Here is a 24,167-nt window from a genome sequence, read left to right as displayed (position 1 = left end):
CTGGCTTCCATAGATTTTGTTTTTCTCGCATGAGGGGTCTGCCTAAAAGTGAGGGAGAGGAGTCCGCCTTCTAGATTGCCCCAGCAGGGCCTTTTGGGGGGTAGAGCCCTGTTTCTGAATGGTGCTACTGAGGCATCGCTGCCCTGTGGTGTTGGGGAGCCTTGTGCTGGGGGGTGCCTGCTAACTTCCTTCTTGTGTGTGACTTCAGGACCGGGCACATGCTCACCCACCAGAAGACCAAGCCCTTCGTGTGCATCGAGCAAGGCTGCAGCAAGAGTTACTGCGACTACCGCTCTCTGCGCCGCCACTACGAGGTCCAGCATGGCCTGTGCATCCTGAAGGAGGCCCCCTCAGAGGAAGAAGCCTGCGGGGACTCCCCCCACACCCATGAAGCGGCTGGTCAAGCAGCAACTGGTGGTGTACGGGCCCTGGTCTCCCCGGAAGCCAGGTCGCCCGGCTCCCTATTACCCAACCGAGACCTACTTCGCTGTATCGTGAGCAGCATCGTCCACCAGAAGATTCCTTCTCCTGGCCCAGCCCTGGCAGGGCCTTCAGACAGCAGTGAAGGGAGGAACGTGGCCTGTCCCTGCCCACCCTCATCAGGGTCCTGCACCCCAGCCAGTGTTCCCATGGCCTCAGGAACCCTGGGCCCTGAAGTTCCTGAGGAACCCCATCCCCTGTGGAAGGAGTCAGCAGCTGATGGGCTCACCACTGTCCACTCCAGGGCAGCAGAGAATGGCGGCCCTGAGCGAGCAGAGTCGGAGCCTCCCCTGCTCCAGCTCCCATCCACCCTGGAAGGCTGGCCCGAGGGCAGCCCTCTGCCTGCCTGTCTGCCTCTGTTCCGAGGCCAGACAGTTCCTACTGGTCCACAGTCTTCTGGCCACAACTTCCAGTGGCTCCGAAACCTGCCAGGCTGCCCCAAGAGCAAAGGGAGCAATGTGTTCGTGGTCCACAAGGCCCCTGGCGTGCCACCCCGTGAGGGCTCTGAGTCTGGCCCCGCGCCCAGCAGCGCCTCTCCTGAGGGGCAGCTCTCACCCAGGTCCGGCCCCAGTCTGGAGGACTCCCTTCTCTTACCCCCCACACACCTGAAGGCACCCGGGGAGGCCTTGGGAGACCCTAGATATGCAGGTGGGGAAGACGCCATGTGGGCTTCTAAGAAAAGCAAGTTTGACTGCGACTCCTTCTCCTGGCAGAACCCGGGGGAGCCAGGGCTCCAGGATGCCCAGAAGTCCAGTGGGCTCCCATCGGATGCCACACCGCTCTTCCGGCAGCTGTTCTTGAAGTCTCAGGAGTCTCTGATGAGCCATGAGCAAATGCAAGTGTTCCAGATGATCACCAAGTCCCAGCGAATCTTCTCCCATGCCCAGGTGGCTGCGGCTTCCTCCCAGCTGCCTGGGCCGGAGGGCAAGCAGGCCACCTTGAAGCCACTGCAGGGGCCGTGGCCTCCGCAGCCCCTGCCACTGACTTCTTTGGCTGATTCTCTTCATGCTGATCCTGGAAACCCAGAGCTTGAGGGATCCCCGGCCCGCCGGAGGAAAACCACATCTGCGTTTCCCAAAGAGGCTTCTCCTGGCAGCAGCTGGCGTGATGCTAAGGGAGGACCAAAAGTGGGCCCTGCTCCACCATCCCTCTCAGCGTCAGCTCTGGACCCTCCCGGGAATCCCAACATCTCCTCTCTGGCCAAGCAGTTGAGATCCATGAAAGGGACCTTGGACCTGGGGGACATCTTCCCCTCCGGGGGCCCACGGCAGGCCTTGTTGGGTGGGGATGAGCCACCAGGCACCCAGCTCCCTGGGAAGCAGGCCCAGGCTGAGAATGGCTTGGCCTCTGGAACCATGAAAGGTGAAAAAGGCACAGCATGCTCCCGGGGAGGAGGTTACAGGCTCTTCTCCGGCAACCCCAGGGCTCAGCGTTTCTCAGGCTTCCGTAAGGAGAAGGTGAAGATGGACATGTGCTGTGCGGCTTCTCCCAGCCAGGTAGCCATGGCTTCCTTCTCCTCTGCCGGGCCCCCAGTGGATGCCCCCCGGGACTCCAAGTCCAAGTTGACGATACTCAACAGAATCCAGGTATCTGCCCTCCTGGGACCCAGCCCAAGTGAAGCCAGGCCCTCCTCGTTTCTAATGTCACCATTTACTGGTGGTCCAGGTGCTTCAGTTAAATCTCAGTGAACCCTCAGGTGCATTTTTATAGAGGAGGAAATGAGGGTTCAGAGAGATGGTGGAGTGGCCTTCTGGGTCTGGCTTCTTCCCCTAGCATCATGCTGTCATGGTGCATCTTCCGTGGGGCCAGGATCACAAATTTGTGCTTTTTTATTGTCGGATCATAGTCCTGAACATGCATCATGTTCTGTTTCTTCATCCAGAGGTCACAGACATTGGGGTGGTTTCCAGTTTTGGGCCATCACATATAAAACTGCTGAGAACATTGTGTTCTGAGGTTTTTGTGATGATGTGTGTTTTAATTTCTCCTGAGAAATACCTAGGAGAGGAAGCTCTCCTCCGCCCATTTTAGGCTGTTACACTGTTTTCCAGCACAGCAGCATTGGGTCACCTCCCCACCCACTGTGTGTGAGGCCCCACAGTGTCCTCAGTACTTGTTACTGTCCTTTTTAAATTCTAGCCACCTGGAGGGAGTGATGTGTCCTGTTCATGCTGGTTTGATTTGCATTTCCCTGGTAACTGGTGATGCCGAGCATCTTTTTATGTGCTTATTGGCCATCAGTCTGTGGGGAAGTATCTGTTCAGATCTTTTGTCCTTTAAATTGGGTTGTCGGGGCCTCCCCGGTGGCGCAGCGGTTGAGCGCTGGGTTGCGAAACTGCGCGCGGCCTCTGCGGCGCCGGTTCGATCCCCGGCTGCTCCCCGGCCACCGGAGGAGGATCCCACATGGCGTGCAGACCTCTCCTGCCGCCCACTGCTCCCCTCAGCAGTGTACTTCGGTCCTTCTGCCTGCTCTGCTCCCCGCTCTGGCTCTGGTGAATTCTCTCACCCTCCCTCCCGCACTTCGGACTGTACCCAGTGCTTGTATAAACAAAACAAACAAACAAACCAGCAAACAAATAAATAAAGCATGCCTCTATTAAAAAAAAAAAAATAAAAAATAAATTGGGTTGTCTTTTTTTTTTTTCCAAAAAATTTTTTAAAGGTTTATTTATTTATTTATACAAGCACTGGGTACAGTCAGAAGCGCAGGAGGGTAAGAGGATTCACCAGAGCCAGAGCTGGGAGCAGAGCAGGCAGAAGGACCGAAGTACACTGCTAAGGGGAGCAGTGGGTGCGCCATGCAGGACCCTCCTCTGGTGGCCAGGGAGCAGCCGGGGATCAAACCAGCGCTGCAGAGGCTGCGGGCAGCTTTGCAACCCAGCGCTTAACCACTGCGCCACCGGGGAGGCCCTAAATTGGGTTGTCTTTTAATTAGTGAGCTGTTGACATTTTTTAGGTATTTGTAAATAAATCTTTTGCCAGATATAAACCTTATAACTTTTTTCCCTCATTCTATGACCACTTTTCTTGTCATGTCTTTTGAAGTACAAAAGTTTTAAATTTGGATGAATCCAGTTTGTTCTGTCTTATGTTTGGTTTTGGTGTCAAGCAAGAAACTATGGCCAAATCCAGTATTGTAAGGTGATGTTAGCTTTTTTGTATTTTGTGTTTTTTTTTTTCTTTGACAGTCTTACAGTTTTAGCTTTTGCACACCTCATTTCCAATACATTTGCTCAGATGTGTTTTCATCTTCAGGGTGGAAGTATCTACAGGCTTCCCCATCAGATGAAGGAGGAGAGCGTGGCAGGAGGATGGTGAGTTCAGAAGCCCCTACCCAGCAACCTGGCAGCTCACCCCTCGGGAGTCCTCTGGTGGCTGTTCTCTGCTGGCCCTGAGTGCTTCGAGTCCTAAAGAGGCCTGCACCAGGCCATGAAGAACTGGGATATCATCTTCATGTCCTGGGGTTCATCAAGAGTTGTCAGTAAATCAGATTTAAAAAGGTAGAAGCAAGGCAACAGTGATTGGGGACGGGTTCCAACTTACCACTTCTTCCTTTCTGCCTTGTCTCCCTGCAGTAGCCAGCAAAATGGGGTCCCTCCAGACTGGGTGGAGTCAAGGAGCACTTTTGTCTGCAAGAACTGTAGCCAGATGTTCTATACGGAGAAAGGACTGGGCAGCCACATGTGTTTTCACAGCGACCAGTGGCCATCACCCCGAGGGAAGCAGGAGCAGCAGGTGAAGGGGGTGCACGCAATAGGTTCTCTGCTTACAGGGTTGCTGACAGGCTTTGGGGAGTACACAGCTGGTGGTTGTCGTGATGGGGCCGTTCTCCCAGGGGAACTTGGGGAGGGGTCCAGGGGTCAGGGCTATTCTGGCCCGGGCTCAGGCTGCAGAGGCCCTTCTGCTCCCTGCCTGCTGTTTCTCTTAAAGAGCAGTCTGTTCTCTGTGTTTAGGTGTTTGGCACAGAGTTTTGCAGGCCAGCAAGACAGGTACTGCAGCCAGAGGGGGATGGGCAGAGCCCCCTAGGAGCCAAGAAGGCCTTGGACAGCACAGCCACAGCCTCAGCCTCTTTGGTGATCCCTGTGGCTCCAGCCAGCCGGCCCCTGGGGAACTCGGCCAAGGTGGGTGCTCACCAGCCTGAGGAAGCTGTGGGAGAAGCTCAAACCCAGCACCATGGAGAATCCTGACTGCAGAAGAGCTTGCTTTGCATGTTTGTTCAGTTATTTGACATTCACTGAGTCACCTCTGTAGCTGGCCCTGTGCTGGGGACACAGTAACAGATATGCCAGCCCCAGCCTTAACTCCTGGGGCTCGCAAAGAACCAGGAGAGGACTGAGCCAGCCGAGGAAGTCAGAAAGGTATTCCTGGAGGAGGGATATTGGAGCTGAGACCTGGAGGGTGAGGAGTAGGATTGGCAGAATGGAGGGGAGCATGTGTAGAGGTGAAACAGAGGGTTGTCATTTATAGTGCTCAGTCTGTTCTCCTATGCTAAAAGATCCCACCCGGAGAAGGATGTGCTGACTCCAGGACAGGAGGCATGAATCCAAAGGGCTCTGTTGGTCTCACAGGAGCTGTTGTCATTTTGAGAACAGTTTTTAATTTTTTCACGTGGTGATTCTGCGTCTCTAACAGATGCTCTGTCAGTGCCAGGCAGTTTAACTATGGAAGCTGTCCTCATACTGTTCTAAAACCCCAACTCTCGGTCTCCGAGGGGGTGCGAGTGCATGAGAAGGCTTCAGGCTCGGTATCTTGGGTCTGGCAAAGGCCTCTGTGCTGAGGGCTTGGGGCACACACAGGCTGGGGATGCATGTCATGCATCCTTCCGCCTCTGAGGTCAAGACACTGGTCCTGTTCTGGTCCATCTTGAAGACTGGCCTGGGCGATCGGGGACCTCAAGTGAGCCCTGGTGGTTCTGAAAGCCCCTCTTCTCCAGGGACAAGAGAAAGACAGGGAGGAGAGAGACATCAAGGACAGCAACCAACATAGAAAGCGGAAGAAGCGGTCCCAGCCCAAGTCACTGTTCCTTCCTCCGGCACCAGTGACGATTGGGGAGCCAGGTCCGGGAGGATGCCACCAGAGCTGCCTGCGGTCCCCAGTGTTCCTAGTGGACCACCTCCTGAAGGGATTGTTCCAGTGCTCTCCTTACACACCACCCCCCATGCTGAGCCCCATCCGGGAGGGGTCTGGGCTGTACTTCAACACTCTGTGTTCCACATCTGCGCAGGCTGGGCCTGACCAGCTCATCAGCACCGTGCTTGGTGAGTGAGGCTGGGCTGGCACACTGATCTGTCACACAGTGGCCTGTTGGGAACCACCACCAGTTCTCTAGCCTATGACTGTGCTTGGTCTAGGGGTCCTTTTGCCATCTAGAAGTATCCCAGGACAGTCTTGGCACCTAGAATTTTACAGTCAGAATGTGCCTACCACCCTTCTACCTGTTCTGTAGAATTTTCAAAAAACCTCATTATTATTCACATACCTTAGGAGTCACTCATGTAAAGCATACAGTGCAACTACCACACAATCTTATTTTAGTGCATTTTCTTCACCTAGCAGAACCCCATAGCCATTACACTCACACCCCCCACCACCACCCCCACACCATGGCCCCATAGCTCCCATTCTGCCAACCCTGGGAACCATCATCTACTTCCTCGCTATGGAGTTTCCTGTTCTACACTTTTCATGTAACTAGAATCATACCACACATGATGTTTTATTTATGTCTCACGCTTCATCCAGCATTCTGGTTTCAAGCTTCAGCCTGGATCAGTGCCTGAGTCCTTGTCATGGTTTGGCCTTGACCTGTTGTTTGGACAGACCGTGTTTGTATTTACCCATTAATCAGAGGATGGACATTTGTCTCTGCTTATTGCCTTTTGTGAATAATACTGCTGTGACTACTCATCTACAGGTGTTTGTTGGACAGATGTTTTCCTTCCTCTTGGGTAAATACTTAAGAGTGGAATTGCTGGATCATACGGCAACTACTTTTAACTGTTTAAGGAACTGCCAAACTGTTTTCCAAAAAGACTGAGTCATTTTAAATTCCCATCAGCATTTGTGTGAAAGTTCTGATTTTACCAGTCTTGCCAATATTTAAATGGTCTTTATTACAACCCTTCTAGTAGAGTGAAATGGTGTCTCATGGTGATTTTGATTTGCATTTCTCTGATGGCTAATGATGTTAAGCATCTTTCTATTTGTACCTCTAAGAAAAAAGATCTCTTCAGGTCCTTGGCCCATTAAAAAAATTGAGTTATCTTTTTATCGTATTGTGAAAGTTTCTTATAATTCTGGATGCAAATCCCTGATCAGATACATGATTTACAACCATTCTCTCCTACGTTGTCTGTTGTCTTTTCATTTTATTTATGGTATTTTTTTATAGTAGAAAGATTTTTCATTTTGATGAAGTCCAGTTTACTGATCCTTTCATCAGTTGTGCTTTTGATGTTGTATCTAAGTCTTTACATGACCACGGGTTGCAAAGATTTACTTCTCTGTTTTCTTCTAAGAGTTTTACAATTTTTCACATTTAAGTTTTGACCTATCTCAACTTTTGTATGTTGTGTAAAGTAGGGGTTCATTCTTTTGCATATGGATATACAGTTATTGTAGCACCATTTGTTGAAAAAATTTTTTTTCCATTGAATTGTCTTGGAATCACCATATGTGATTTAAGATCTTTCTTTTCAGATACATTTACAGCAACAGATTGCTCTCTGAGTACTACATTAGCGGCAGCTCATAAATTTTATTATTTTGCATTCTTTTATTTACTCATCTCAAATTATTTTCTAACTTACTTGATTTCTTTGATACATTGATTATAAAGGAATGTGTTGTTTAATTTCCACATATTTGTGAATTTTCCAAATTGCCTTCTTATATTGGTTTGTTATTCGATTATGGTCAGGGAACATACTTTATGTGTATTCAGTCCTTTTTAAATTTATTGAGGTAGGTTTTATGGACTAGAATGTGTTCTGCCCTGGACAGTGTTCCATGTGCTGTTGAGAAGAAGGTGTTTACCTGGTGTTGAATAGAATGCTCTAGAGATGTCTGTTATGTCTAATTAGTTCATAGTGTTGTTCAAGTCTTTTATTTTCTTGTTGGCCTTCTACCTGCTTTTGTCTTATCCGTTATTGAAAGTCTTGAAATCTTCAACCATTACTTTTTGTTTATTTCATCCTTCAGTTCTGCCAGCTATTATTTCATGTATTTTTGGACTCTTTTCAGTTACATTTATATTTATAATTGTCTTATCTTTCCAATACCTTGATCTTTTATTACTTTGACATGATTATTATAACATTTATCATTATGATAATTTTAGTTTTAGTTATTTCTAGTAACTAGGGTAACTAGTTATCTCTAGCCTCAAAATGACCCATCTCTGTTATGGTGGTGGTTTGCTTAGTATATATTTCTTTGCTCTTACCGTCAGCCTATTTGTGCTTTAAAAATAAGTGCATCGGGGGCCTCCCTGGTGGTGCAGTGGGTTAAGTCTCAGCACAGGGAAGCTATCAGCAGCCAGGGTGGGGGACTGACCCACATGGCAAGGCAGACCTCTCCTGTCTCCCTACTGTTCCCCTCAGCAGTGTATTTCATTCGATCCGCCTGTTTTGCTCTCCATTCTGTCTCTGGTGAATCCTCCTAGCCCACCACCCAACACCTCTGGCCTCTACCCCAGTTCTTGGATGCATAAATAAAATAAATCTTTTAAAAAAAATAAAGTGTGTCACTTATAGACGCATTAATTGGGTTTATTTTTTATACACTCTGACAAGCTCTGCCTTATGATTGGTTTGTTAAGTACATTTCCATTTAATGTTATATTAATATAGCATAATATATTATAAAAAATATAATGATGTGGTTGGACTTACAATTACCATTTTTTTACCATTTTGCTTTTTATTTTTGTATGTCTCATCTTTTTCTCCCTTGTGTTCCTCCTTCCCTCCTTTTTTTTAAGTGAAAAATTATTTTATGTTCATCCGCATAATTTGTTCCTCAAGTAAATATCCATGGGTCAGTCACCCAGTGCCAGCAATGAACTGGTGAAATTTCCTGTGAGCAATATTTAATTTTTTCTGGTTGTACTTTGGGGAGAGGTTTATTAAAACCTCCCTATTCTACCATGTTGTAGGTGAGTGCATATTTTTAATTGTAATATTTCAATTATTTCCATTTCCCATTCTCCCCCTCCCCCACTGGCAACCACTTTTCCATTCTTTGATGATATGAATTTGACTGTTTCAGATACTTTACCTAAGTGGAATCATGCAATATTTCTCTCCTCTGTGAAAGGCTCCTTTCATTTCACATGATGTTCTTTAGCCTGATTTTGTCCCATGATGCAGAATTACCTTTTATTGTTTCCAATTTTCTACTACTGCTTCTAGAATAAATCCTGGATGCTATTCAGGGGCCTTGCAGCTCCTTGTCCTGACATGTCTTTTCCTCCACCATGCTTTTATCTTTCCTGCATGCCCTAGCTTCCCCTCACAAAGTTACTTCTCCCCCAAAATGCAATGACACTTTACATCTCCACAATTTTTATCCCATACCTCCCCCTTCATCCCTGCTTTAAAAATCTCATTCCAAACTGCATCTTACATAAAGTGTCTTGCCCTCTGTGGAGTTCATGTTCATTGTCCTCACTCTTTTTATTTTTTATTTGATGAAGTGACTTTTTAAATTTCTTTCCCCACTACCCATCCCAGCCTTTCTCCCTCCTCCCTTATTCTTAGCGTCAGCAACCTCACACTTTGGTCATCAATGTCCACTGGTTTATTATTATTTTGCTTTGTTGGTTCATCCACTTTGCCTCCTTATTGTGAAATCATACAGTATTTGCCTTTATGTTTTGTTTTACTTTGCTGCACCTCCTACTCCTTTGCTACTTTGCTACTCCTTCCATTTTGCTGTAAGTGGTAACATTTCATCTTTCTTTATAGCGGGACAGTATTCTGTTGTGTATAGACCACATCTTGATTCAGTCCTCTATCTAGTTGTATCCTCACTATTATTTGTAAATAATGCTGCAGTTAACACTGTGGAACAAGAATTTCCCTTTTTATTTTAAAAGGCTAAGTTGTATTCCGTGGAGTGTATATATCATATTTCCTTTATCTTTTCATCTGTCAGTGGACATTGAGTGGGTTTCCGTGTCTTGGCCATTGTGAATAGTGCTGTAATGAACAGAGGAGAACAGGGGTGTCTTCAAGATTTTGATTTTAGTGCTCTTGGGATAAATGCCCAGGGGTGGAATTAATTGATCATATGGTAGTTCTGTTTTTCATTTTTTAAGGGCCTGCATACTATGTGATCTTTTTTTTCAATTTTTTTTTCATTTTATATATTTTTACATCTTTTTTCATTTTTGAAAAATGTATGCCTTTTCATCTTGGTTATAGTCCCCATACAACCCCCCCACCCCCGCCGTTTTTAATCATACTCTCTCCTCCCTCCCCCCACCCATAGTGTGTCTCTGGTTTATAGTTGCTTGTTGATTTTGATTTTTGCTTTATTATAATTAGTCTTTTTCCTGGTCCCTTATTTAGGTTTTCTAAATTCCTGCTATGAGTGAGACCATCTGGTATTTTTCTTTTTCTTTCTGGCTTATTTCGCTGAGCATGAGCCCTTCCAGCTCCATCCATGTTGCTGCAAATGGCATGAGCACATTTTTTTTGATTGCTGAGTAATATTCCATTGTGTATATGTACCACATCTTCTTGATCAGGTCATCTGTTTTTGGGCATTTGGGTTGTTTCCATAGCTTAGCTCTTGTAAATAGTGCTGCTGTAAACATAGGGGTGCAGGTGCTCTTTTGAATTGATGTCTCTATGTCCTTTGGGTAAATACTTAGGAGTGGAATTGCTGGATCATATGGATGCTCATCTTTAGCAGGTTGAGGAGTCTCCACACAGCTTTCCATAGTGGCTGAACCAGTTTGCACTCCCTCCAGCAGTGCAGGAGAGTTCCTCCTATGTGATCTCAAGGAGGCAACTTTCAGCTGCCCTGTGAAGGTAGGCAGAAGGGGCTGTGTGGACCATTTCAGATCAGTCTCCTTGAGGCTTTTTGCTGTGTGTTTTCTAGACCAAGTGGATGGCGCTTTTGGCATCTGTGTGGTGAAGGATGACACCAAGATCAGCATTGAACCGTAAGTTGGAACAGACTTAGAACTGAGGGCTCTTCCACAGTGGGGGTGCTTTCCAGGATCAGTTTTTTCCCCAGGGCTCCTTCACAGAGGGGTCAGGTCTAATTACAGAACCTCCCAGGAGGAAAGGACTGCATTTCTCCTGGTATATGTGGGATGATTTCTTCTGTCCCGATGTACCATGGAGGGACAGAGTGTGCAGGACCTTGGGGTGCTGGGTGAGACTGGCTGTGTACGGTGTGAGACTCATGCATCTCTGTGAAATGTGGTTGGTTGGGTGTGGCCGTGGAGGTATCAGCTGCTCCCCTGTCCTAGCCCCTAGGACAGATACTTGAGGCAGAAACCTGGAAATAAAGGAAATCAGAACCTTAGAGAGGGTTCTGAAATGCCTGCCCATATCCGTCAAGGGTGAAAGCCTGAGGTACCTGAGAGATGGCAGTTTTCCCCAAAACAGTGCTGTGGCCTAACAGCAGGTTCACAGCTCACCTCTATTTTATTTCTCATCTTGGTCATGCGTGTGTGGCCTCATTTCAGACACATCAACATAGGAAGCCGGTTTCAGGCAGAGATCCCAGAGCTTCGGGAGAGGTCGCTGGCCGGAATCGAGGAGCATATAGCATCTCTGGTCTGGAAGCCGTGGGGAGATGTGATGACTAACCCAGAAACACAGGATCGAGGTGGCTGAGACTTGGGGGGCAAGTTCCCCAGCTCCCTCCTACCCCCATTTCTGCTCCCCCATCTCCAAGGAGTCTCTACTCCCAGTTTTCACTGTGACCCAGATCTGCCTCCCTGGGGGAAGTTAGCCCATCTGCTTTCTGCTCCTCCTCTCCTGTCACACAGTGGCTGGTCAGGTCATCCATAGCAGGTGCCAGGAGCAGGGGGTCTGCCCTTCTCCCTGTCTCTCAAACCTCACACAGTCTGTAACTGAGATGGGAGGGAAAAGGAGCCCCTCTCTGTGTTTTTGGGGAGCCCCCCTCCCAGTCCTTGCTGACTCTGTGTGTCCTCTCCCTCGCACTCTGCCTGGGCTGCTTGCTGGAAGCACAGTGACCGAGCTCTGCAATGTGGCCTGCTCTAGTGTGATGCCGGGTGGGGGCACCAACCTGGAGCTCGCTCTGCACTGTCTGCACGAAGCCAAGGGCGACATCCAGGTGAGTGAATGGGCAAGGGCAGGCTCAGAGGAGCCTGGGGATCTCTCTGCTCCCCTGGGGACATCTGCATGGGGTTCAGCAGCTTGTGAAAACCAAAGGCAGGCTGCCTACTTCTCCCCAGTGGCTTTAGGGTTAGTGGTGTCCTGGTGAGCTGCAGGGGAAATGCACAACTGTGGGCTTGATGAATCAGCTATCTCTCTGGCGTGCATGCTTCCTCCCGAGGTGTATCCAGGCACTGTGGCAGGTGGCCTTGGAGACTGGATTCAGGTTCTGCATTAATCCACTTTATTTATGGAGCTCGATCTTTCTGATAAGGATTCCATGTATGAAAACCTCTGATGCATCAGAGACGTTCCTGCCTCCTTCCCGGACCCCCTCTATCCTGAGGTCTAGAAAGGAAATAAAAAGTCTAGCCCTGAATCTCAGCACTTGAGACAGGGACCTAGGACTGTTTTCTTAAGCTGAGAGGCAGTGATTAGCACATAGTAGGTGTTCAGTAGAATGATCAGCACATAGGGTCCTACCTGGACCTGGTCACTGGTGCTGGGCCATGGCTGACTTAGGAGCATCTCTGCATTTCATGATCTGTGGCTGCTGTCTTGAAATTGTTAATTTCTGAACAAGAGGTCCCAGGTTTTCATTTTGCATCAGCCGCCGATCCCGTAGGTTACACAGCTGGCTCTGACTAGGCTTATGCTGGTGAGCAGGACCAAACCCCTCTCTTTGGCAGGCTTCTTTCATAGGAAAGTCAAAGCAGATGATGGTTAAAATGGTTAAAAATAGGTAACGATGGTTAAAAATAGTTAACGATGAGTGTCCTGAAGGAAGTGAAATGGGCCACTGACAGGAGGTGGTACTCTTTTAAAACACTAGTCCTTGATGAAATAATAAGGGGCTTATGACAGGATGAATCCCCACACATACAGAACCCCCATCAAGAAATCTAACTCTGAAGAAGATAATGTCAGCTGTGCTCCACAGCTGGCTTAGTGACCAGCACTCCCAGTGGGGCCAGGCCCTGCACTGGCCAGTAGCCTGGGGTAGTAAAGGCTTAGGCGCCGTTAGTGGTTTTCTAATGAGAGGGTGAATGCAAGTGTCTCCCCAACCTCCTCTCTCTGTGAGTACCTGCCGTTCCAGGTTGCCCTGGAGACCCTCTTACTCAGAGGACCCCAGAAGCCTCGGACTCACCCCCTGGCTGACTACCGCTACACGGGTGAGCAGGAGAGGGCTGCCAGGTGGGGACTGTCTGTGAGACTCCAGGGAGCCCATCAGCCCACATGGGCTTGTGCCTCTGGGCATGCTCCTGGGGGTTTCATGCTTTTTCCAGGAGGGGCCTGTCCTCTCCAGGGGGACCCAGTGGGCATTGTGTTTTTCTCATTGGTTCCTACTGTGCCCTTTTTTCCAATGGTTTCTGGGCTCTTTTTAGCCTGGCCACAGAGAGGTGGAGGCGGGCCCAGGGCAGTGCTTGAGCACAGCAGCCCTAGAGTCAGGCAGCTGGACCCTACACCCTTGGCAAGATACTTAACACCAGCAGAAGCCTCACTTGCTGTGTCTGTAAAGTGAGGTCTTTACCTGCTAATGTTTTGTGGGGGTTGTGTGAGACAAAGCAAGTGAATGGCTGAGCAAAACACTTGTCACATAATGGGTAATGCTGGGTGCTCAGGGTGATCTGCATTTCAGCCACAGCTGAAGTAGCAATGTCCTGCACCCTCCCCACCTGCCTCCCCCCCCCCACCCCCTGGGCTATTTCTACACAGGTTCAGACATCTGGTCGCCCATGGAGAAGAGGCTATTTAAGAAGGCATTCTGTGCCCACAAGAAGGACTTTTACTTAATACACAAGACGGTAAGGTGGACACAGGAGGGCTGATTGGATATGGCCTTGCCTTGCACGGCTCAGGCTGAGGGGCCTGGTGCTGCTGGCACCATGGGCAGTGTATAATTTAGAAGGCCTTTGTGGTGAACAGCTCCAAACAGCACCAAAATGCATCACATACTCAAAATAAAGCCCTCGTCCCCTCCCACAGCCTGCTTGTACTCATGACCTCTGAGTGCTTGGTGGTAGACATAGAGGCATTTACTGCTCGTGTCGATCTCAGACGTAAATGCCTGTGCTTTAAAGAGATGAGATCATACGACCCTGCTGAGTTTTTTGCTCTTTTTTGTTTTTGACTGGATGTGCACAAAAACGCACATAATCGGGCCTCCTCTGGTGCAGCGGTTGAGCACTGGGCTGCGAGGCTGCGCGCGGCCTCAGCAGCGCCAGTTCGATCCCCAGCCACGGGGCGAGGGTCCCACATGGCGCGCAGATAGCAGTGTATTTCGTCAGTCTGCCTGTTCTGCTCCCTGCTCTGGCTCTGGTGAATTCTCTCACCCTCCCGCGCTTCTGACTGTACCCAGTGCTTGTATGAATAAATAAATCTTAAAAAAAAAAAAAAAAAAAAAATTCTTAAAAAAAAAAAAAAAAACGCACATAATCAACGTATGAGAGTCAGTGTTTTAACATATTGGTGCACTGGTAAGACCTTTACCATGATCAAGAGAAAAGAAGCCCCCAAAGTAATAATTACCATGTTAAATACTTTAAATGAATATATTAAAAGTTAATATAAACTCAAATGAGAATGGTTCCTCCCCAAAGGTTCCTCCCCACCCCACAGTAATCCTTCCTTCCTGCACCCTGGTCCTTAGTCAATTCCTTACCTGCTTTCTGTCACTGTAAATGTGTTTGTATTTTCCAGCATTTTCCAGATAGTATTCCCTCTTTATCCACAGTTCACTCTCTGCAGTTTCAGTTACTTGTGGTCAACTATGGTTTGAAAATACTAAATGGAAAATTCCAGAAATAAAGTATCCTTTATGCTCCATTTTGAGTAGCACAACAAAATCTTGAGCATCTTGCTGCCTTCTGTCCTGGATGCGAATCATCCGTTAGTCCATCCTGTACACCCTACCTTCCCCTTAGTCACTCAGTCCTAGTTGTTTTCACTTTTTATACTTTTCTGTAGTGTCTTTATAATTGTGCTATTCTATTATTAGTTATTGTTGTTAACCTCTTTCTGGGCCTAATTCATAAGTTAAATTTCATTGTAGGTGTGTATGTAGAGAAGAAAGCGTTTATGTAGGGTTAGGTACTCTGCAGTTTCAGGATCCACTGGGCTTCTTAGAACATGTGCCCCTTAGGGTATCTTAGAACCTGAGGGGGACTGCCGTAAATGGAATAATCAAACAGGATGTGCCCTGCTTTTGGCTGGCTTCTTACACTCAGCATTAATTTGAGACTTAACCAACAGGCTGTGTCTACCAGATTTTTTTTTTTTTTTAACTGAGGAGTATTCCTTTGTCTGAGTATACTGCCGTCTGTTCAGCCATTCACCTGCTGAGGGACTTGCAGTTGATTTACAGTTATTGGCGATTATAAATAAAGCTGCTGTGAATTTATACATCTTTGTACGTGTACTGCTTTTAGGGAAGTAAATGACTAGATCTTATGATAGGTATATTTTTTAATTTTTTAAGACACTACCCAGTTGTTTTCCAAAGTGATTGTACAATTTCACATCCTACCAGCAGGAGAAGAGTTCCAGTTGCTCCACAGGCTTAACAATACTTAGTGTGGTCAGTTTATTTTTTGTTGTTGTTTTAAAGATTTTTTTTTGTTTGTTTGTTTGTTTTTTTGTTTTAAAGATTTATTTTTATTCATTTATGCATACAAGAACTTGGGTGTAGGCCAGAGGTGCAGGGGGGTGAGAGGATTCACCAAAGACAGAGTGGGGGATCTACTGAAATACACTGCTGAGGGGAGCAGCGGGAAAGACAGGAGTGGTCCGCTTCACCATGTGGGTCAGCTCCCTGGCCAGGGAGTGAACTCATGTTGCAGTGGCTGGCGGTAGCTTGATAGTGCTGAAACTTAACCCCTTGCGCCACCAGGGAGGCCCTGGTCAGTCTTTTTGACTAGACTTGTAATGGGCACTGCATTTTCCTAATGACTGATAATACTGAGTACATCTTTTCTGTGTCTATAGGTAGGCTGTATCTAGAGGTGACCATGATGTCACCTCTTGCATTCCTGATACTAGTAAAAAAGGGATGGCTCTTTATTCTCAGCAATCTGTCTCAGCAATTTCATTGTTTTTCTCAAAAGCTTTTGCGTTTTTTGATTTTTTTCTATTTAATTGATTTCTGCTCTGCTATTTATTATTTTTATTCATCTGCTTATGTTGGGTTTCATTGCTCTTCTCTTCTCAGTTTCTGAAAATGGAAGCTGAGGCCATTCATTTGAAATACTTCTTTTTCCCTAAGAATATCACTTAGTGTTACAAATTTCCCTCAAAAATACTGCTTTGATAAGTCTTGGTATCTTGGGTTTGCATGTTTATTCAGGTCAAGATACTTTTTAAATTTCCCTTTTGATTTCCCTTTTGACCCATGAGTTATCTAGAAATGTGTTTTTTTATCTCCAGATATTTGTGGATCCTCCAGAGTTGTTTGGTTATGACTTTTTAATTTACTGTCATTGTGGTCAGAGAAAAAGTTTTTGGGAATACTTTCAACTTAGTGACCTTCGTTAATGGCCCAGAACATGGCTCATCTACATCTTGGTAGATACTCTGAGTATGCTTAAAGAAGTTTGCTGTGCTGTTGGATGGCATTCTATAAACATCAGTCCAAGATGTTTAGTGGTGTGGTTGTAGTTTTCTCTGCATTACTGTCTACTTGTCCAATTATTGAGAATGGGGTTGGGGTCTTAAAACATTTGACACTAGCTATGGGTCTGCCTGTTTTTCCTGCCATTCAGGTTTTGCTACCTGTGTTTTGGAGCTCAAATTTAGATGCATAAACATTTAGGATTCTTATGTCATATTGATTATTTTTTTTAATAGAGGCATGTTTTATTTATTTACTTATTTGTTTGTTTTGCTTGTTCATACATGCACTGGGTACAGTCAGAAGCGCGGGAGGGTGAGAGAATTCACCAGAGCCAGAGCGGAGAGCAGAGCAGGCAGAAGGACCGAAGTACACTGCTGAGGGGAGCAGCGGGCGGCAGGAGAGGTCTGCGCGCCATGTGGGACCCGCCTCCGGCGGCAGGGGGCAGCCGGGGATCGAACCAGCGCCGCAGAGGCCTCGGGCAGCTTCGCAACCCAGCACTCAACTGCTGCGCCACCGGGGAGGCCCCATTATGTCATATTGATTAATTGACTCTTATCATTACGAAATAGTTTCTTTTTCCATGGTATTATTTTCTTCTCTGAAACACACTTTTCCTAATTGTGTTATTTATTTATTTTTTTAAAAATTTATTTATTAATGCGTACAAGAACTGGGGTACAGGCCAGAGGTGTAGGAGGTGAGAGGATTCACCAGACACAGAGGGGGGAACAGAACAGGCAGATTGACTGAAATACACTGCTGAGGGGAGCAGCAGGGAGACATGAGAGGTCTCCTGTGCCATGTGGGTAGCTCCCTGGCCAGGGATCGAACTCATGCTGCAGTGGCTGCAGATAGCTTCATAGGTTGCGTCTTAACCCCTCATGCCACCAGAGAGGCCCACTTTTTCTAATTTTAACAGAGCCAGCCACTCTAGCTTTCTTATGATGGGTGTTAGCACAGAATATCCTTTTTTCATTTTCTTAGTTTTGACCTATTTGTGTCTTTATATTTGAAGTACATTCTTATAGGTAGCATGTGTTGGGTGTTGCTTTTTTATTCCATGTGAAATATTCAGTCTTTTCATTGAGATGGTTAGAACATTTATTTTTAATGTGATTACGGATTTGGTTGGCTTTAAGTCCTTCATTTTGCTGTTGGTTTTCTATTTGACCCATCTGTTCTTTGTTTCTCCTTTCTACTTTTTCCTGCCTTCTTCTAGATTAACATAATTAATTGTTGGTTTAGTAGCTATTGCTCTGTATGTTTTTGGTGGTTGCTTTGGGTTATAGCCTGCATCTATAAGTGATGCTGGTCTACCTTCAAGGGGTTTGCTAACACTCCACATGTATACTCCCATTCTCCTCCCTTTATACATACTGCTATTGTGCATTTTATTTTATATCATGAAGCCCAGCTATACATTGTTATATTTATTTGAACAGTTATTGTTAAAATATAGTAACAAGAAATCTTACCTGTTTACCCACAGGATTACTGTTCACACTGCTCTGCATTCTTTTGTGGAGATCTGTGTTTCTAGCTGGTATCATTTTTCCAAAAGGAAACAATATAAACCCTTTAACACTTTTGATAATGAAGGTTTGTTAGTGACTGAATTCTCTCAGCTCTTTCATTTTTAACCTTTTTTTTCAAGAAAGATACCTTTGCTAAGGATAGAGTTCTAGCTTGACAGGGTTTTCCCCCTTCAGTAATTTAAAGATGTTCTACTTTCTTGTTTTTCTTTCCAACAGCAAATATACTGAATTCTTTGTCTTTGATGGTCTGTACATGATGTGTCTTTTTTTTCTCTGGCTAGCAGATTTTAGGAATTTCTCTTTATCATTGGCTTTGAGCAATTTTATAATGTGCATCTAGTCTTTTGGTGTGCTTTTTTCTTTCTTTCTTTTTTTTAAAAAAGATTTTATTTTATTTATACAAGAACCAGGGTACAGGTCAGAGGTGAGGAGGGGTGAGAGAATTCACCAGAGATAGAGTGGGGAAAAGAACAAGCAGATTGACTGAAATACACTGCTGAGGAGAATAGTGGGCGAGACAGGAGAGGTCTGCCGCGCCATGTGGATATCTCCGTGGCTGGTGGGGATTGAATCAGCACTGCAGAAGCTGCGGACAGCTCCACAGTGCTGCACTCAGCTGCCTGCGCCAACAGGGAAGCCCTGGTGTGCTTTTCTTAATGCTGTTGTGGGCTTGGGTTCTGGTGAGCTACTTAGATCTGTGGGTTTATATTTATAGTTTTTATTAAATTTAGGGAATTTTTTCAAACATTTCTTCTAACTGTCCCCCTACCCAGGATTCCACTTAATGTGTTTTCAACTTCTCATGTGGTTTTTACAGAGGCTGTCATTAATGGGTTCACTTTTTAGTGACGGGAGGAACAAATAGCCAGACTGTGAAGCCCTAGGATTATATGGTGACCTTGACACTTCCTCCTCCTCTTCTGGGTCTCTTTCCCCATACTGTGGGGCTCTTCCCAGCTCCTGCAAAGGTGGTCATTAGTCCTGCTTGGTTAGGCCTAGCTTGCACCAGTGTTCCTTCATGCACGTCTTCCCTTAGGGAGGGGCTTGCTGCTCAGAGCCTGTAGGACTTGGATTTGTTGCCTACAGTGGCTTCACTCCAAAGCCCTCTGGAAGATATTTCTGCCCCTTGTGGCAAAGGGACATGTCCAAAGGGACTGATGTAGGGACTGATGTTTTGGTGGCTTGGCCTCATGTGGAGGGAATTTAAGGCTCCATGACCTCCTTACAGCTGCTCCTGAGGTTGCCCTTCGCCCCTTTTGTTTTCTTTCACTAGATCCAGACAAAGACTGTAGCCCAGTGTATTGAGTATTATTATATCTGGAAGAAAATGATCAAGTTCGACTGTGGCCGAGCCCTGGGGCTAGAAAAGAGGGTCAAGAGAGAGCCAGATGAGGCAGACAGGACAGAAGCGAAGGTAGAAGTCCCGGATCTGGAGTTCCCAATGGGGGAGGAGGGTGGAGGGCAGAGGGAAGGCTTCCTTGCAGAGGACATTTGTGCCCTGGATCTCTACCTCCCCCTTACACGGATGAAAGATCATCCTAATGTCATTTTCGTCTCCTCTGCAGGTCACTTGCAGCCCTCGAGAGAGACCCAGCCACCGACCAACTCCTGAGTTAAAGATAAAGACCAAGAATTACAGGAGGGAGTCGATCCTCAACTCCAGCCCAAACTCAGGCCCCAAGAGGACCCCTGAGCCACCCGGGAGTGTGGAGGGCCAGGGTGTTTTTCCCTGCAGAGAGTGTGAAAGGTACTAGCCCTTTACCTAGACATGCTCCCACCTCCCCTCCCTCAGGACCCCATGCCTCCCCTTTGCTGACCTGTGTCCTCTGATGACTCCTCAGGGTATTTGACAAGATCAAAAGTCGAAATGCCCACATGAAGCGGCATCGGCTCCAGGACCATGTGGAGCCCATTGTCAGGGTGAAGTGGCCTGTGAAGCCCTTTCAACTGAAGGAGGAGGAAGAGGATGAGGAGGAGATAGGGTCAGACATTGGCCCCCTGCAGTGGTGATTCCCTAGTGGGAGCAGAAACAAAACAAGTCTCTCTTCATCCTCTCCAGAGTACCTAGGGTACCCCTCTGCTTCCCCCCTTCCCATACCCCATTGGGCAGCTTACTTTGCAGATAAAGCGGCATTTGACTGTGAAACAGGCAGGAGAAGAACACGGTTATGGGATCCCCATTCCGGGACCACCGAGGCCCATTACCAGCACCAGAGGCTCTGTTCTCTTAGTTAATAGTCTTTCATCTGTCCCAGTTCCACTCCTCAATGGGCAGGGAGGCTGGAGAGGGAACAGGTTAGATCTGGATAGCTCTTAAATCTTCGTCTAGGTTTGGGGGTTTGGTTACATGTGTTAGATAAGGCCAAGACATAGAGAATCAGTGGGAAGATACCTTCAGATCTCCAGCATTTGGGGGGGGGTTCCTCCCTAGGGGTCTCTCTGCATTCCAGTTTCAGTCCCTAGTCTTGCAAAGACTTGTACATTGTTAGGTTTTTTTGTACACCTCTACTTGTAAATCTTATTAAATTGGGTTCTTGAGCCGCTGTCCTCTGGTTTCCCTGACCCATTGATCCAGCTGAGTAGCTCTGACCAGTTGCTGGAGCCATGGAGATGAGTAAGCTCTGGAGGAGCTAGGGGCCTGGTACATTTGTTCAGCCATCATTTATGAAGCATCTACTATAGCCTGTGCCAGACAGTGCCCCCTTCTTGCCACAGGGATCAGTGATCTGTGATGGGCAAGCCCTCTCCTCCCAGGACTTACATGTTAGGAGTAGAAATAAGTGAACGTGATTTAGATACTGAATGTGGGTATGCTTTTGGCCATAACAAAAGAGTCAATACAGTTAAACCATCAGATTCTATGGTGGTTCCAGTGGCTCCACCCTGAACAAGGCCCACCAGCAGCAGTAGGAATCCCCTCTTAACCAAAACCCAAATATGCGTGCAGGCCAGGAGGTGGGCAGAGAGTGCATCCCTCCCTCCCTAGTGTCCCTTTTCATAGTGAGGACAACTTGTAAGCCATCTCCCACGCCTCCAGCCCCCACAGACTGTCCTTCGTATCTCATCAGCCAGAACGCTAGCCCATGCTCACCTCTAGACCAATCCCTGCTGGTGGGAAGGCAAATGGCCACCATCATCCTGGATGCTCAAGATTTGTCTCCAGAATTTGGGGGAAAACCAGTATGTCACCCCAAGTTTGTTGCAGTTTGGCCGAAACTACAATTCTTGGCAGGAAGAGAAGGGGGAGCAGAAATGGCTACTGAGTACACCTTGCATCCAACACAAAGTGATATGAAGGAGATAAAGCAGGGGAGGGGACCAGGTGCTAGGATGTGATCAGGGTGTGGCCAACAGGGAGGGCCTCCCTGAGGGAACTGTTCAGGCTGAGGTCTGGACTCCAGACTGTAGAAAGTAGTAAAGGGTGCCTGGCTGCTGTGTGGACTGCATGGGAGGCAAGCTGTGCAGCCTGGAGAGCAGAGTTTTTATAGGGCAGCCCCGATATAAAACGGGTTGCCTGGCTGTGGGTCCTCACCCGTGTGCTTAAAAGGGACTTATTAATACTCTATTGCAGGCACACACAAAAGGTTAATAAAAGGTTTATTTACAAGGGAAGGGGAAATGAGGAAATGTACAACTCAGGGAGAATATAGGGAAATAAAGTCTTAAATGTGTCCTACCCGTTCTGCCGATCTGGAAACCCAATGGCACTCTGAGAGCTGGCCGTGAGCCAAGAGCCGTGAAGCCAATAAGCACCCCCAAGACCCACATGTCTGGTTTTTATACCAAACCTGGCTGCTTAACTCCACCCTCAGGTTCCAGCAATCTTCCCTTTGGTGGTGATGGGATTTGTCTTTTCCAATGTCCTCATGGCTTTGGTCTGGAGTGGGGGTGGAGTCCACAAAGCCTGTATGGAGTTAACTTAGGATATCCTTTTCCCCCTAACAGAGTGACGGCCCTAAGGTCAAGTGATGGTGGCCTGGACTGGGGTAGCAGAGCGGAAAGGCGGAGATGCAGATGCATCTTGGAAGTAGATACCACAGACCAGTTGATGGGTCACACGTGGGAAGGGAAAAAGACAGGTCAGGGTCGACCTAGTAGGTTTGTGGCTTTAGCAGCAACTAGGAACCATGAACTCAGATGGGATATGGCAGAAGACTTGATGATCTCTGTGATTGTGTCTGTACTAGTGCCTACTGGATTCTGGGGTGGGGCAGGAAGGGATCTGAGTGGAAGGTAGTGTCAGAAGGTTTCACACAGGGGCCACATTTCGAATCTTAAAGACTGGGAGGGAGTCTGGAAGGGAGGAGGAGCAGAGGGGGAAGTTGAGCTTGAAGCCCTTTGGACCTTGTGGTTAAGGGAAAGTGACCAGGTATCAAAACAACCAGAATTTACATACTGGCTCCTCATCCTCTGGTGTGACCTTGAGTCACTTTCAGGTTTGTAAAATAGTGTGGAAAATACCTGTATTTTCATATTCTGTAAAATATTTTCATATTCTGTAAAGTAGTGTGGAAAATACCTTCTTTTCAGTGAGAAATTAAGAACTTGCCTGACTGCACTATAGGAGAGACAACTACTTGAAAGCTCTCCTGCCACTACAGTTAGGGGTAGGTCGCACCCTAAATAACAAGTTAAGCTCAGTGACCCTGAAGATGAACGATTGTCTCAAAGGGTTGGATATATATTCATTTTCTGTTGCTGCATAACAAATAACTCTGAAATTTAACTAAACAAACTTTGATAATAATGCTTACATGGTCAGGGAACTGAAACTGCTTGTGGTAGTCCAGACTCATCTCCACCCAATCTGTGGTAAGAATACAGTGGCAACCACAAGTGGGTGGTCCAGGAAGTCTTTGGATCTAAGAAGAGAGTAGGGCAAAGATTTCCTGTGCCTCATTCCACCCCCCAGCCAAACTCTACCTCACCCCCACACAACAGTGTTTTTTACAACCAGTGGTCTCTAAATTGCCTACATCAGAATCAGCTGTTAGCTCCTATAAATGCAGATCCCTGTGGCCCTCCCCTCAACTTTCAGAGTCAGAATTATTGGGGGTAGTGACCCAGAATCCAAAATTTTAAAAGCTTTTTTTTTAATAGAATAGCTTTTAGATTTACAGAGAAATTGGGAAGATTGCAGGGAACCTCCCCCACCACACACACATACCCAATACCCTTCGTTAAGAACATCTTAGATGGCACATTTGTTAGAATTAACCAACCACTGTTACAGGTTATCAAACCCATACTTTATTCAGAGTTCTTTAGTTTCTATGTCATGTCCCTCTTCTGTTTCAGGGTTTCACGTTACTTTTAGTAATCATGTCTCCTTAAAGATCCTTCTGGCTGTGACAGTTTCTCAGACTTTGTTTTTGGTCGTTTGACGGTTTTGAGGAGCCCTGGTCAGCTGTCTTGGAAACTGTATCTCATTGGGATTTATCTGGTGTTTTCCTCATAATTAGCTTGGAAAACCACAAAGATGAAATGCCATTTTCATCACATGTTATGAAGGGTACATACAATCAACATGACTAATCACTGTTGATAATGACCTCAGTCACCTAGCTGACAGTGTCAGGTTCCTTCCTGTTCTGTACTCACTGGAAGGAAGTCCCCAGTGTACAATCAGTGTACACACTTGACGAGTGAGAAGCGTCATGCTCCACCTTCTTGAGGGCAAAGTATCTAAACAAAGTTATTTGGAATATTTAATCTATCCTATTTATTTGCCAAATCATTCATTTATATCAGTGTGGCTTGTGGATATTGTAAACGTTGGATTATCATTGTTTCAACTTTTTGGCCGTTGGGAGCTCTTTCAGTTGGTTCCTTTATCCCTTTGTCATACTCCCAGTGTGTGTGTGTGTGTGTGTGTGTGTGTGTGTGTGTGTGTGTATGAGGGAGAGAGAGAGAACGAGAGGGCAAGAGCCGTAGATCCTTTCTGGCACAAGATGCTGACCGCTCACAATTTCTGCCCTGTTGTAGAACCAGCCATTTATCTAAGGAGAATGGTATTAAAATCCAAGGTCTGAAATTTTAGCATTCCAACTTTTTTTATGAAGCCAGAATTGGAAAACCCCTGTTCTCATTTTTGTTTCCAGTCTCTCAAGTACTTCGCGTGTCTTCCCAAACCAGTTTCACCAACAGAGGGCGCAAAAAAAAAAAAAAAAAGAAGGGCTGGTTTTC

At 46.7% G+C, this 24,167-nt stretch overlaps 1 protein-coding gene across 5 annotated transcripts in view; it reads left to right on the top strand.

Annotated features, from left to right (window-relative positions):
* ZNF541 (zinc finger protein 541) overlaps positions 1 to 20,807 on the top strand; it is a 37,667-nt gene extending 16,860 nt beyond the window's left edge. For 4 of the 5 annotated variants that reach the window (XM_037516865.1, XM_037516868.1, XM_037516867.2 and 1 more), the window contains 13 exons: positions 209 to 2,066; positions 3,736 to 3,794; positions 4,056 to 4,215; positions 4,434 to 4,601; positions 5,414 to 5,738; positions 10,588 to 10,651; positions 11,183 to 11,325; positions 11,693 to 11,796; positions 12,934 to 13,009; positions 13,554 to 13,642; positions 19,255 to 19,395; positions 19,547 to 19,728; positions 19,823 to 20,807. In XM_037516865.1, the coding sequence (XP_037372762.1) occupies positions 209 to 2,066; positions 3,736 to 3,794; positions 4,056 to 4,215; positions 4,434 to 4,601; positions 5,414 to 5,738; positions 10,588 to 10,651; positions 11,183 to 11,325; positions 11,693 to 11,796; positions 12,934 to 13,009; positions 13,554 to 13,642; positions 19,255 to 19,395; positions 19,547 to 19,728; positions 19,823 to 19,991 (3,538 nt within the window). In that variant the 3' untranslated portion in view covers positions 19,992 to 20,807. The remainder of the gene's footprint in view (positions 1 to 208; positions 2,067 to 3,735; positions 3,795 to 4,055; positions 4,216 to 4,433; positions 4,602 to 5,413; positions 5,739 to 10,587; positions 10,652 to 11,182; positions 11,326 to 11,692; positions 11,797 to 12,933; positions 13,010 to 13,553; positions 13,643 to 19,254; positions 19,396 to 19,546; positions 19,729 to 19,822) is intronic. The other variant, XM_037516869.2, reaches the window with a different exon arrangement.
* Positions 20,808 to 24,167: the final 3,360 nt, after the last annotated feature.

The sequence above is a fragment of the Talpa occidentalis genome, unplaced genomic scaffold (assembly GCF_014898055.3).
Source record: "Talpa occidentalis isolate TD23 unplaced genomic scaffold, MPIMG_talOcc4v2.1 talOcc4.17, whole genome shotgun sequence".
Classification (NCBI taxonomy): Eukaryota; Metazoa; Chordata; class Mammalia; order Eulipotyphla; family Talpidae; genus Talpa; species Talpa occidentalis.
Note: the sequence above shows the minus strand (reverse complement) of the source record. Positions and strands in the feature narration are given on the sequence as shown.